The sequence below is a fragment of the Mustelus asterias genome, chromosome 7, assembly GCF_964213995.1.
Source record: "Mustelus asterias chromosome 7, sMusAst1.hap1.1, whole genome shotgun sequence".
NCBI lineage: Eukaryota > Metazoa > Chordata > Chondrichthyes > Carcharhiniformes > Triakidae > Mustelus > Mustelus asterias.
Window position 1 is genome coordinate 103,740,716 of NC_135807.1, and position 15,476 is coordinate 103,756,191.

The 15,476-nt window shown below is 43.2% G+C and overlaps 1 protein-coding gene across 6 annotated transcripts in view; it reads left to right on the forward strand.

Moving 5' to 3' along the window:
* The first annotated feature begins 1,793 nt into the window (after positions 1-1,793).
* Positions 1,794-15,476, forward strand: part of golga4 (golgin A4) — a 188,303-nt gene continuing 174,620 nt past the window's right edge. For 4 of the 6 annotated variants that reach the window (XM_078216641.1, XM_078216640.1, XM_078216639.1 and 1 more), the window contains exons 1-2: positions 1,855-1,987; positions 10,912-11,013. In XM_078216641.1, the coding sequence (XP_078072767.1) occupies positions 1,922-1,987; positions 10,912-11,013 (168 nt within the window). In that variant the 5' untranslated portion in view covers positions 1,855-1,921. Of the gene's footprint in view, positions 1,988-10,911; positions 11,014-15,476 lie in introns of those variants that run through there. The other 2 variants (XM_078216643.1, XM_078216644.1) reach the window with 2 other exon arrangements.

A 15,476-nucleotide genomic window follows, 5' to 3' on the forward strand; every position in this document is an offset into this window, starting at 1 on the left:
AGATAGTTCGAGGCTGCCAAGCCCAGCTACTGGAATTTCAGAGGAGAATGTGGGGCCTGAGCAATCAATGAATGAAGAGATGGTGGAGCATGAAACAGCTGAAGAGCCACTGGATCCAGGATTAATGAGCCTGCCATTCTCATCTGTCTAGTCTGGCCCTTTAAATGCAGACAAGCCTACCACCAAACTGAGGCGCTCTCACAGAGCGAGGACCTTTTGAACCTTTTTATGAGTTTTCCAGAGGTTTTTCTGGATACCCTTTCTGTGCAAGAGCCTGTGATATGATCATGAATGTTGTTCTTTGTTCTTCCCCTTGGGGGGTAGTGTTCTAAATGCCCATGACCGGCAAAGATCCTATGGATCGCTCTGGCAGGAAGTTCCCTGCACCCAGGGCAGTGACATTGAAAGTTCAGCAGGGGCGCTGACTGCACCCAGGGCTGTGAAGGTAAGGGTCCAGTAGGGCCAATGTCAGTGCCCAGAGTAGGGGAAGAGTCTGGGGTGCAGACCACGGGTCGAGGAGGGACTGGCAGTTTGAGCCCGTGAGTCCAGAAGAGCAGTCGCACTTGTAGTCTCGCCTTACTTTGTACTGTATATAAATACTCTGTTGGCAATAAAGCTTTTATAGTTAAAGCTGCATCGAGTCGCCCATGTTCTATTACAAATAGGATGTAAACTAAGAAATTCCTGACTCAGATGTTAAAGTGATATACAGAAAATCAATTAGTTAAAAATCAATGACTGCAAAAGGAAACAAAAATGACAAGATAGTATTTTGGCTGAAGACGTGCACCATGTGGAGCAGCTCTGGCAATTATATAGAGTCTGGAACCTTCTGATTGTAAACAAATAGTGACCAATGTGATGTAAAAACTGAACCCATGTTCACATTTGTGACCAATGCAACCTTTCTGATGGTGACTCCAGGGTTGTCAACTGTTTTTGGAGATGATGTGTAAGGGTTCATTACATGACCTCTTACCTGCAGTTACCCCACCCTCCATTCTCCAGCTTTTGGTCGACTTATATTTCACTCCCACGCCAATTCAACAATAAACAGGCTCCTCATAGAAATCATAGAAACCCTACAATGCAGAAGGAGGCCATTCGGCCCATCGAGTCTGCACCGACCACAATCCCACCCAGGCCCTACCCCCACATATTTTACCCACTAATCCCTCCTTTATCAGGATTAGATAAATACCAGACATTTTTCTTCCAATCTTCAATAATTTTGTAACTCATAAATGAAAATAACGCTGAAAAAAGACTTTTATCCCAGGATGCTCTCAGCAAAACTACTGAAGGTTAATCCTTTAATTCCTAAACTTTTCAGGACAATCCTGGAGAGTTGGGAAGCCCTGGTGATTCTAAAACTCTTAAATTCCCCTACTCTGGATGCAGACAGTGCCTCTACTGGATTCTCACCTTCAGTGCCTTGGGTGCAGACAGTGCCCTGGCCGCTGGATTCTCCCTTCACTGCTCTGGATGTAGGCAGCGCCCCTGCTGGATTCTCACTTTCATTGGACTGGGTGCAGACGGCGCCCCTGCTGGATTCTCACCTTTACTGCGCTGGGTGTACACAGCGCCCCCCTGCTGGATTCTCACCTTTACTGCGCTGGGTGTACACAGCGCCCCCTGCTGGATTCTCACCTTTACTGCGCTGGGTGTACACAGCGCCCCCCTGCTGGATTCTCACCTTCACTGCGCTGGGTGTACACAGCGCCCCCCTGCTGGCCTCTCAGGGAATGCAGATCCGGCTCGCGCTGCAGTGGCCACGTCGGCGGCGCATGCGCCCAGTAGTTGGCCGGCTCGGCAGTCCGGGAGCTGTGGCCTGGAGCCAGCGGATTGGAGACGACCGGGTGACCGGAACAACCTTCCCGGCTTCAGTCGGCTCTCGAGGCCATCCTGGGTAGCAGGAGCCATGTTCAAGAAACTCAGGCAGAAGATTAACGAGGAGCAGTCTCCGGTCAGGAGCAGTCATGCTCAGGTGAGTGAGGTTGGAGGGCAGGCCCTGGCTGCGGCGCTCCCGGAGGTCTGGGCGGACTGGCCCTGGCTCCGGCTCCTCCCGTGCCCAGGCCTTGGCCCTGGCTCCTCCCGATCCTTGGTGTGCCCCAGCCCCCGCCCCCTCACCATCCGGCTCGGTCACAGCGCTGGAGCAGTTGGGGTGACCTGGAGCCCGATCACTAACAGGTGTGGGAGCCGCAATACCCGCTGGAAATGTGGGGCCTGCCTGTCTGAAATGTTTTTTAAATTGGAGGTGGGGGGTCGAGTAACGAGGAAGAAGTTGAGAATCCTCCTGACCCTCACCCCCTGGTGGTCTTACAGTAAATTCTCACAGCAGTGATTCACTTCTGACACTTAGGCGTTGTTTTGGTGGTTGGGCCCCCAGCACAGTTGGAATGACTGGTCTTTAACATTGTCTTCCTGCATTTCACATCATTGTGTGGTTTCTGGGGAATTTTTCAGCTCGATGATTCTCTAACTTCACAGATAACTGAACGTTTTGTTGTAATTTATTTAAAAGAGGTTTGGAAGAGCAACTTAAAATATGGATGCGTGAGATTAGTCATCATGATTATATTATGAGATGATTGGTGATATTGAGGTACTCATTCTACAATATAAAAGATGGCTATGTAATATTATAAGAAGTCTCACAACACCAGGTTAAAGTCCAACAGGTTTATTTGGTAGCAAATACCATAAGCTTTCGGAGCACTGCTCCTTCGTCAGATGGAGTGGAAATGTCACTGTTATGTCAGGATTACCCTCTACTCTGGAGCAGTTGAGAAGAGCATTTGATCAGTCTTCCCTATCCTTCAGCTGGGTTTCTAATTGGATTTTCTCCTGAGGATGGTAGATAAACAGTTTATTTAAGACTGATGTGGTTGGATTTTGAACATGGGGGAATCACAATATGGAGATAAGACAGGAAAGTGCAGTGAGGTAGAAGATAAGTCCTAATATTAAATAGGGGAGAAGGCTGAAGGGACGATATGAGTTTCTCCTGCTTATATTGATGGATGGGGTGCTTGAGTCTTGTGGAATTAATTCACTCATCACTGAGGAAGAGTATACATTGAAAATTTCTAAGCATTTCTCTCATTGGCTTATTGCTTTATTCATATTATTTTAATAACAGCGATGGAGTTAATGACAAATTGCTTTCAGTTTTAGTGAAATTGCGCATTTATCTCACCAAACAACGAGAATGATAATTTATAATTTTGAAGTTGATAGAACTTCATTAGTCATTTAGGCAGCTTTTTAAGATTAACTACCATTTGGGTTCTTTGTATCTGAATGAAGTTACCAAATGCTACTGTGCACTTCAGCTAGTAATTTGGTCAGCCTGTGGCTCGCAGACTTGTGCGACAAGTCACCTTACAATAAAAGCAAAATACTGCAGATGCTGGAATCTGGAACAAAAGCAGTAAATGCTGGAAAATCTCAGCATGTCTGACAGTATCTGTGGAGAGAGAATAGAGCCAACGTTTCTAGTCTGGATGACTCTTCGTCAGAGCTAAGGGCAAAGGGAATAAGAAAAGATTTATACTATTGGGGGGGTGCTGTAAAAGGACAAAGGGAACGTAAATGAGGATAAAGACGGCTGAGAGAAGTGCTAAAAGTGTCCATTGAGAGAGATCAGAATGTGTGAATGGCAGAACAGAGGTATAGATGGTCAAGGCAGTTGGCCAGAAAGAAGGCGGGGGGCAAGAAGGAGAGCAGGAATGGAGAAATGGAAAAAAGAAAGAAGGATGATAAAAATGGAGAAAAAGTTTCTCGTTAATGCGTCAGATGAGAGGAAGAATGAAGTGAAACTGGGGACCAGGACAGCTTTGAGAATGAGTGAGTCGGTGCTGCTGGAGAGAGATATCGAGGGTGTGCATATGGCGGCGCATGGCACTGAGTGTGGATCTCAGGATGTGGCGAGAACAGCAGTCAGAGGAGCATTGTATGTCCTGGCGATATCTGTAATCCTGGGTGGATTTGAAAGATGAGGGGTGGAACTTCATTTGGAATCTACATTGGGTGAGTCAGAAACGGAGACAGTCGCTGAGGAAGGAAATATGGCTATGAAAGCGAGTTCTGGTAAACACCTTGACGTACACCAAGAGGGAAATGAAAAGCAGTGACAGTGGACAGGGTGAAAGAGACAAACAGAAATTCTGTTGGAGAGAACAGCAGTACCTCTTCAGGGAAAGCATTCCTAGAAGAGAAGTGGCAGTGGGTTAAACACCACAATAAAAGCAAAATACTGCGGATGCTAGAATCTGAAACAAAAACAGAAAATGCTGGAAAATCCCAGCAGGTTTGTCAGCATTGTGGGGAGCGCCCTCCCCCCACTCCCCCTCATCGTATAAATCTTTTCTGATTCTCTTTGCCCTTAGCTCTGAAGGGTCATCCAAATGTTGACTCTATTCCCTCTCCACAGATGCTGTCAGACCTGTTGAGATTTTCCAGCATTTTCTGTTTTTGAAGTCATCCAACGAAGTGTGCTGTGATGTTGCATTTTCATGTTTGACGAGAAATTAGGTGCTGATTTAATAAAGTTGTCTGCTTTTACACAGTTGTTGATGTAACACTTAAAACCTAGCCTGTTTTGAAGATATTGAGAACCTGGATATTGTAGATCAGTAGATTTGTGGGGCATTACTGATGGATCCAATGCTGTTCTTCCAGTGCAAGCATTAACTCATCATCAGAAGTCACTTGGACGAATGTCAGAAACCTAGCCAGGCTAATTATAACACAGCCACTGCCATCCCCCTCTGAGATGAATAGATTTTGCCTAGGAGTGAATTATGGTTTCTGAAGCTTATCCTCTTGAGTATGATGTTTGAACATCTCTAAATTTGAAAGATTGTTTAAATAGGTGAGTCCTTACTGTCAGCCCTAAACGTGGTGAATTCCAGGGAGAATTAGCAGCAGTATGTTTCACTTTCAAAAGCTGACTGAAGGAAAGTGGAACCCTGGGAAGATGTATGGAAAAATAAATAGTGCCAGATTTAGCATGCTCACTCAACTGGTTTTCAGTCATATCAGAATATATCTTGGAGAGATGTGCAACTGAATCATATTTTATTGGCCTACATTTAGGCTTATTCAGACAATGACATGGCTGTTTTCATTTTGTTTGCATTTTAAATTTCTTGTTTATCCAAGCGCGCACATAGACATTGCAGGGTCTTCGATCCCTAAATTTAATGTACAGCACTGTGCTCATTTTATTTGTTATTTTAAAATAGATATCAGAAAAACATATGTAAGCATTATACTTGACTTTTATGTATGATTCTCAATAATAAAATGAAGTTGCAACCAAGCACATTGGAACATGGAAAATAATTTCCCAATGGCAATTTCAGCTGTGACTACCCTGAGATGAGTGCAAAAACCGTTGATATTGATAACATAAAATATTACAACTCAAGCATCCTGAAACCTATAGATCTTTCTGGGCTAAGATGACATAAAGCAAGGAATTCTGAACTACAATCTGGAAAACAATCAGCTGGTCTGGATACGAGATGAAGTTCTATTGTGGGATCAAATCCATTTATCGAGTTATTAGTAGTTAGTCAAGTATATTACTACTTAAACTCCAGATAAGTGTACTTGGAAAGACTTGTATTCAATAAAGCCCAGAGTTACCCCATCTCACATAATGGTTTACCTGCAGATATCCAAGCCAAAAGACCACTGGTAGCATTCCAGAAGAGAATATCAGACTTGCAAAAAAAAGCTATTTAAGTAAAGTTGGAAGGTTAAAATAACCTTTACAGTTTGGAAAATTCCCCTCAAGCTATTTGGAATTAGACAAACAGGAAGCTGTGCACAATATGGTGCGATTTGCAGCAGAACATTTGACTTTATAATTCTTGCCGTAAGTTTTGTGTTTCATTATTGTCGATATTTGACTTTAAAAAGTGTTAAATATTTGAATAATCATCTTAAAATACAGAATTTTATAAATGGTTTTTGAAAAGGATTATTTGAGTTGTGGAGAGTAAAACAAAAAATAGCATGCCGATAGAATAAAATCATAAAATCCCTACAGTGCAGAAGGTGGCCATTTGGCCCATCGAGTCTGCACCAACAACAATCCCACCCAGGCCCTATCCTTGTAACCCCACATAATCCCCCTGACACGAAGGGGCAATCCCACCAGACCTGTTCCTCGTAACCCCAAGTATTTACCCTGCTAATCCCCCGAGCCTACACATCTTGGGACACTAAAGGGCAATTTAGCATGGCCAATCCACCAAACCTGCACATCTTTGGAGTGTGTGAGGAAACTGGAGCACCTGGAGGAAACCCACGCAGACACGGGGAGAATGTGCAAACTCCACACAGACAGTCATCCGAGGCCGGAGTTGAACCTGGCGCTGTGAAGCAGCAGTGCTAACCACTGTGTTACCGTGCCATCCCCAGAATACTTAACTCCAAATTTTGATTTCATTATTTCTGTGCATTCAATGGGAACTGCCAAACTTTGTGGTTGACTCGTAAGGCAAGTAAATCAAAAATTGAAGTGACCTTGAATGATCTGCCCAGTTTCGATCCAAAACAATGCAGCCTATAATATTCCAGGATTGACTCCCAGAGTTCAACAGCTGTTGTCCTGAGGTTGTAGCTGGGGTGTCACTGTTGGCATTATTGTCTGGGCTAGGAGTGGCAAAAAGTCAGATACTAATGGCTATTTTGTGATTCCTTCACAATGAGAAAGTGAAGATAAGTGCCAAATTTGCTAACTTCCCCATCATGATGCCCTTTGCCTCGCCTCCAACCACGTGGTATAACATATATCCAGATTGACACCTTAGATGAGAGCTGCCAGTGGTCTGTCATAGCCTTGTTGGTGTGATTGTACAGCATGGAAACAGGTCATTCTGTGTAATTCTATGTACTCAAAGCAATTTAATTGATTATGTATAATTAGAAAGTATTTACAAAATTGAAACAGGCCATTTGGCCCAGCAAGTCTATGCCAATGTTTATACACCACAAGAGCCTCCTCGCAAGCTGCTTTGAACCTCATCAATATATCCTTTTTCTCTCCCACATGCTCATCCAGCTTTACCTTGAATGTATCCGTGCCATTTACATCATCTGTTTTTTGTGGTACCGAGTTCCATATTCTAACCATTCTGAGTAAAGAAGTTTTTCCTGACTCCTCTGTGGGATTTATTTGTGACAATTTTATGTTTATGGCACCTAGTTCTGATCTTGTCCACAAGTGGAAATATATTCTTTTCATTTATCCTATTAAACCCGATGAAATTTCATATTTTTAGTCAAAACATCAGTTTGAGTAGCCTAATGATAAATACAGTCTTAAGATCACAAGTGGAAGATGACCACCAAGTAAAATGCTAATGGGCGACAACTAACACTTTTGATTCTTAGAGAAAAAAAAGGTTATGGGGAGTGTGTGATAGGGAAAGTTGGACAGCTGGGGGAAAATTGGTACAATATTTTCAAAGCCTTGTGTTCAGTCTTGCAAGAGATTGTTTTACTTTCTGTAAAGCCCTTGTAGTTAACTATTCTACTGAACTACTCTGTTGCACGATGTCAGGCCGCCTACCCAGTCCAAATATTTGTTAAATTAATTATTCAATTTGTGATGCTGTAACAATATGTAATAAAATTTAGTATTTTTTGGAAACATTATTTTAAAGAGAGGCATATTATGCAAAGCTTTGAAGAACAAAGGTGGGACGGTGAGGGTTGTCAGAAATCAGCTTAATTTGCATTTATTCATTTAGCTTTTATGATCACTAAATCACATTGATGTTTATTATAAAGGTTTACTGTTCTAGCTTGTCTATTAGAGCAAATAGTGGGACAGTGCATTTCAAAAGAGAGGATGACTTGGAACTCTCGCATAGTAATCACCTGGTGCAATGAACCACTGAGTTAATTCTGCATTTGGCTGAATAGTAGTGATGGAATAATTTGGTAAATGGTGCTCTGTGTTTCATCAATGGTCATTGGCACCTATCCCAAATGCTTTGAATTTTAAATTCAATGGTAACCTCCAGGATGTTGTTGATGCAGGATTCAGCATTGGTAATGCCATTGGGTGCCATTGGGGAGATTGATAGACTCTTTTTTGGAGATTATCATTACTTGGCACTTGTTTAGTGTGATTAATTGCCACATATCAGCCCAAGCCTGTATATTGTCCAGGTCATGCTATGTGCTGACATGGACTGCTTCAGTAGCTAAGGAGTTGTGAATGGCACTGAACACAATATAGTTGTCAGGAAACATCCCTACTTATCTTATGGTTACAGTTAACGTCACAGTTGAAGCAGCTGAAGTTAGTTCGGCCTAGCACACCTTCCCCTAAAGAACTCCTTCAACAGTGTCTTGGGGCTGAAATAATTGGCCACAGCCATTCTTTACGCTCGGTATGATTGCAACCAGTGAAGAATTTTCCACAAGAACATGAAATAGGAGCAGAACTTTGACCATGCAAGCCTGTGCCGTCATTCAGTAAGATAATGGCTGACCCTGTTCCCTTGATATCCTGCGACACCAAAAATCTGTGTATTCCATCTTTAACTACAGTCTGCAGCCTAACAGAACTGTGGGTGTGCCTATACCACATGGACTGTGGTGGTTCAAGAAGGTTGCTCTCCATGATGATCTTGAACAATTAGGGATGGGCAATAAATGCTGGCCGAACCAGCAATGTCCATAGTCCATGTATGGATTAAAAAATAGTATCCACATGTCTGGCATAGGCAATTCCAAAGAAATACAACCCTTTGAGTGAAGAATTTTTTTCCTTATCTTAGTCCTAAATGATTGACCCTTTATCTTGAGACCATGTGCCCATGATTTAGGTTCCCTGGACAGCGGAAAGATCTGTATCTACCATGTCAACTCCCTTGAGAATCTTGTTTCAATGAGATCACCTCTCAATTTTATAAACTCCAGAGAATTTAGATCCAATTTACTCAGCTGCTCGTCATAGGACAACTCTCACATCCAGCGACCTATCCAGTGAACCTTCACTGTGAACCGTTTGAGCTCTGACAAACAGCTGACTTGAAACGTTGGCTCTACTCCCTCTCCACAGATTCTGTCAGACCTACTGAGATTTTCGAGCAATTTCTATTTTTGATCCTTCACTGTACTGCCTGCAGTACAAGTGTCTTCTTCCTTAATTATGGAGACCAAAACTGTGCAGTGTTCCATGTGTTGTCTCTCCAAAGCCCTGTACAATTGTAGCAAACTTTCTTTATTCTTGTATTCCAATCCCTTGCGATAAATGTAACATGCCATTTACTTGCCTGATTGCTTGCTGTACCTTCATGCTAACTTTGTGTTCCTTGTACGAGTGCACCCAAGTTCTCCTGAACTTCAACATTTACATATTTCGCATCTTTAAAAAATATATTGTTTTGCTCGTCTTAAAACCAAAATGAATAACGCCATATTTCCCCACATATGCTCTATATGCCACCTGTTGCCCACTCACTTAACCTCTTGATAACTCCTTGCAGCCTTTGTGCCCTCACAGCTTGCATTCCCACCTGAGTTTGTGTTGTCACCAAATTTAGATACATTACCCTGTGTCTTTGTCTAAGTCATGAGTGTAAATGGCTGAGGCCCCAGTCACAGCCTGCCAACTTGAATATGCCCGATTTATACTTTTCTGCTTCCTGTCCATTAACCAACCCTGTATTCATGCGAACATATCGCCCCCAACTTCATGAGCTCTTGAATATTAACTTTTTGTGTGGCACTTTAGAAATAGAATCATAGAAACCCTACAGTACAGAAAGAGGCCATTTGGCCCATCGAGTCTGCACCGACCACAATCCCACCCAGGCCCTACCCCCATATCCCTACATATTTTACCCGCTACTCCCTCTAATCTATGCATCCCAGGACACTAAGGGGCAATTTTAGCATGGCCAATCAACCTAACCCGCACATCTTTGGACTGTGGGAGGAAACCGGAGCACCCGGAGGAAACCCACGCAGACACGAAGAGAATGTGCAAACTCCACACAGACAAAAGTTAAATTTGTTAGAACTATTAAACTAACTCCACACACACACTTTGTTGAAAGCTTTTGGAAATCCTGGTATACTACATCTACTGGTTCTCCTTTATCTACCCTATGAGTTGCCTCCTAAAAAAACTAATAAATTTGTCAAGCGCAATTTCTCTTTTGCAAAATCGTAAGAGGACATGCCCCCCCTTTTTACAACACCAGCTGGGTGGGGAGTCGTGATTTGAGGAGGTAAGAGGCAGGTTGGTCATGCCCTGAAAAGTGGTTGTGGTTTTACCACCCCGCCCGCCACGGGAACTGGAGGAGCGGGTGGGGGGCGGACAATGGGAAGGTCCATTGACCTGGGTTGGAAGTTTATGGTTTCGGGACAAACGAGGCTGTAAAATTCTGCCCAATAACTCTCTCCCTACAGATACTACTTTGTATTTGCAGCATTTTCTGTGTTTATTTCAGATTTCCAGCATCCACAATATTTTGCTTTTGGATATTTTAGTTTGTGATGACATTAAAATGTGGCTCACATTGTATCAAGCAAACAATGTAGATCGTTCTAAGATTAGTGAAGCAGGAATACACCAGCAACCACACACAGTTATAAATTAACTTGGAATCAGTGAAACCATTCTGAGATAAATAAGTTCCATGCGTATACTTCACATCGGTTTGCAGCATAGCATAGCACTGATATAAAGCACTTTTTGACGTAGCTCTCAAAATTGGTGAATTAATACATCTCTACTTTTTTTTCAAAGAATCCCAAAGACAGACTTTTGAGATGATAGAAACAAGAATTCCAAAGTATTGAATGCATGGCATTTCGAGGTGAAGTCTTTACTTATTTGTTAGATTCTAAAAACAGTCTCTGTTTTTCCCCCAGGCCTCTCCAAAATCCACTCCACCTTCAACGGGAAGTAGAAGCCACACGTCTTCCTTGTCGGGTCAACACAATGAAGGCACTTTCACGCCAAGCGACAGAGAGGTAAATTCAAGTCCAAATATCTGAGTTCTACAGTCCTGCACATCATGGAGGTTTTCTTATTGATTAATTGGTGAAGTCTTGCAGGATAAAAACAATAATTTGATATGCTGCACCAATGCTTTTTTTCCTTTTATGCAAACATCATAACAAGGATTTCTAAGTAAGCTGTTTTAACTTTAACATTTAACTGTTTGTTTCTTCCACTATTTCCTCTTTTGCTTTTCATAATTAGAGCTGATTATAATGGAAGATGGAATAGTATTTAGTTTATATGAATATTGTGAGGGGGCGGCCAGGGACAATCCAAACATGTGCGGGTTAAGTGCATTGGCCTTGATAAATTGCCCCTTAGTGTCCTGGGATGCATAGGTTAAAGTGGAGTAAATATGTGGGGTTACGCAGATAGGGCCTAGATGGGATTGTTGTCAATGCAGACTCGATGGGCCAAATGGCCGCCTTCTACACTGTAGGATTCTATTAGTTTGAACGTCAATGTCAAGTTTATTAAAACAGAAAACGCTGGAAATGCTCAGGAGGTTAGGTAATATCTGTGGAGAGAAAAACAGTGAATATTTCAGGTCTGTGACCTTTCCATCAGAACTGAAATGCATTTTCTCTTCACAGATGTTGCCCGATCCGCTGAGTATTTCCAACATTTTCAGAGTTTATTTTGGATGTTCAGAATTCGCAGAATTATGCTTTGATATTAGACCCCAAGTTAATTGTTTCATTGTAGGTAGTTTTCTCAATTCAAACTAAGGATTTAGCTGTGTCTGGAACTTGCCACGTCAAAACCAGCTGTGGTGATACAGCAACGTTACTATAAATCAACATGTTCTCAGCTCCATCTTCAGGGAGTTGTTGCACTAAAGTAGCCACTGACCACCCAAAACTAGAAACACAGGGACAAAGACCAATTAAAATCTCAACCATGGAAATACTGGTTGGAAAAACCTGATTCAATTTTTCTCTGCTCTCGTAGACCAAAATCAGACATGGGATTGGTTCCCCCTTCTGTTGCTAAATATTTAAAATTGCCCTTCAGAAAACATAACCATTGGCGTATCTGCCTTTAAAATGAATCTGAATATTAAATTAACCAGTTGTAAACATTCCTGTTCACCAGTTAGGTAAATAACAAGTGCAACATGGCCCCATAGCTGCCAGTCAGCTTGCGAGGAGGTCCTGGAACAGAAACCTGCGCCAGGGTTATTCCCCACCTTGCTCCCCAGTGGGGTCCCTGGTTCATGTGAACCTTACTATGCAGATGGATCCTGAAAGGGATAATCGCCATATCCTTCCCCCTCCAAGTCCTTTCATACACATGTCAATGCTCAGTTTATACTGTCCAATATAATTAAACATTCAGTGCATTAGTTTAGTCAATTGTAAATTAAATTTTTCTGGGTGGTTTGGAATCCTTGTGAAGTGGCATAATTCCTTGGTCTGGGAGCTTTCACAGGATTGCTGTCAGCCGAACCTAAAATGGTAGATGCCTCTTCAGACACGGGCAATTCAGTTCTACCAATTTCAGTGGAGATGTTGGTTGTGCCTGCCACAGGCTGACCAGGTACTTCAGTGCTTGGATAGTTGGGAACCTTCCCAGATAACTCCTGATTTCATAACTGGCTGATGTGGCAATCCTTCCTCTCTGAAATGGTCTACATATTTCCGGACGATCCTTCCTTCAATATTCAATTGATAAAACAGGGGTCCCGATTTGGATACAACGACTCCAGGGACCCAAATTGACCCACTTCTTCACCTGTGGGTCTTCACCCACTAAAATGACCATATTAACTTAAATGAATCATGATTTGTCTTCTGACTGCTTTGGCTGACCCTACCCTCACCGGCAAATTTGGAACCACGAGGCCCAGTCTCGTTCTGAAACGAGTTAAATTACAGATATGCTGGCAGAAAGCTCATTGCATATGGAGTGGTCCTATTGTCCAGAAGGAATCGTGAGATTCTGTTCTCCAGAGTCACTCCTGACTGCTTCTTTAGGCCAGACTTAAAAGTTTGGATGGCTCGTTCAGCTAGTCCATTGAATGCTGGGTGATAAGGCGCAGTCCTAATGTGTTTGATACCAGTGAGGGCAGTGAAGTTCTGAAACCCAGCACTCGTGAAGGCTGTTCTGTTATCAGGCACTGTGACTTCAGGTATTCTGTGGCTGTGAAAACATTCGAGTAATTTCCCAACAATGTCGGAGACTTCACCTCAAACGCTTCCCGCCACTTTGAATGTGCATCGACTATCATCCCAGTACCTAAGGAAAACCAAGCAGTGTGCCTTAATGACTGTTGGCCGGTGGCTCTGACATCCATCATCATGAAGTGCTTCGAAAGGTTAGTCACGGCACGAATCAATTCCAGCCTCCTGGACTAACTGGATCCACTACAGTTTGTCTACTGCCGCAACAGGTCTACAGCAGACACCATTTCCCTGGCCCTGCACTCAACCCTGGAACACCTAGATAACAAGCATACCTATGTCAGACTCCTATTTATTGACTATAGCTCAGCCTTCAACACTATTACTCCCACAAAACTCCTCTCCAAACTCCGTGGCCTGGGCCTCGGCACCTCCCTCTGCAACTGGACCCTGAACTTCCTAACTCACAGACCACAATCACTAAGGATAGGCAACAACACCTCCATGATCATCCTCAACACCGGTGCCCCACAAGGCTGTGTTCTCAGCCCCCTATTTTACTCCTTATACACCTATGACTGTGTGGCCAAATTCCCCTCCAATTCGATTTTCAAGTTTGCTGACGACACTATCGTAATGGGTCAGATCTCAAACGATGACGAGACAGGGTACAGGAATGAGATAGAGAATCTGGTGAACTGGTGAGGCAACAATAATCTCTCCCTCAATGTCAATAAAACGAAGGAGATTGTCATCGACTTCAGGAAGCGTAGAGGAGAACATGCCCCTGTCTACATAAATGGGGACGAAGTAGAAAGGGTCAAGAGTTTCAAGTTTTTAGGTGTCCACATCACCAACAACCTGTCCTGGTCCCTTCATGCCGACACTATGGTTAAGAAAGCTCACCAATGCCTCTACTTTCTCAGAAGACTAAGAAAATTTGGCATGTCAGCTACAACTCTCACCAACTTTTACAGATGCACCATAGAAAGCATTCTTTCTGGTTGTATCACAGCTTGGTATGGCACCTGCTCTGCCCAAGACCGCAAGGAACTACAAATGGTCGTGAATATAGCCCAATCCATCACGCAAACCAGCCTCCCATCCATTGACTCCGTCTACACTTCCTGCTGCCTCGGCAAAGCAGCCAGCATCATTAAGGACTCAACGCACCCTGGACTTTCTCTCTTCCACCATCTTCCTTCGGGGAAAAGATTCAAAAGTCTTGAGGTCATGTACCAACCGACTCAAGAGCAGCTTCTTTCCTGCTGCTGTCAGACTTTTGAATGGACTTACCTTGCATTAAGTTGATCTTTCTCTACACCCTAGCTATGACTGTAACACTACATTCTGCACTCTCTCGTTTCCTTCTCTATGAACGGTATATTTTGTCTGTAGAGCACGCAAGAAACCATACTTTTCACGATGTTAATACATGTGACAATAATAAATCAAATCAAAGGAGCAAAAACACTTCGCCCATGAATGGACCAATATAATCAATGTAGATTCGTACCAATGGTCAGCCAAGCCACTCCCAAGGGTGCACTAGGGCGGCAGCAGACAACCTTTGTTGCAATCGACATTGTTTCACAGTGCTTGACTAAGTTCTTGATGTCAGCATCAGTGCCAGGCCACCAGACATTACTCCTACCGAGCATCATCATCTCAGATATACCTAAATGGGCACTGTGCAATTCTGATAGGAGTAACTCCCTTTTTGGTAAAGGAACAACTAGTCTGGATGCCCAAAGTTTGATGCCATCTTCGTAACTTAGTTCTCTTTCCAGTGTAATATGGTTTATCTCTTCAGAAACATGCTCACTGATTCCAACTTTTTAGTATCCTGTACCTTACTTTGGACAACATCGGATACCTGCTATTCCGATACTTGATTTGCTGCGCTGAAACTGGCAACGTGTCCAAGAAAGTGAGTGCCATAACAATTACCTGCTGTCCAGGGGGAGGTGCCACACTCGCTGGTTTAGGCAGGCAACGGAGCGCATCCGCATTCATGATACGTTTTCCAGGTCAGTGCTTGAAGATATATTCGGAGACGGACAGAATTAACGGCCTTCACTGAATTCTTGTTGATATGATTGGTGGAATTGCCGTGTCTTCTTCAAAAAGACCCAAGAGTGGCTTGTGGTCCATAATAGTGCCTCCCAGTGGTGTACTGATGGAACTTGTTTACACAATATACTACTGACGAGCCTTCTTTTTCAACCTGAGAGTAGGCTTTTTCGACCTCTGAGAGGGTTTTCAAGACGCACCCTCTAGGTCTTTCAGATCCGTCACCCATCTCCCAT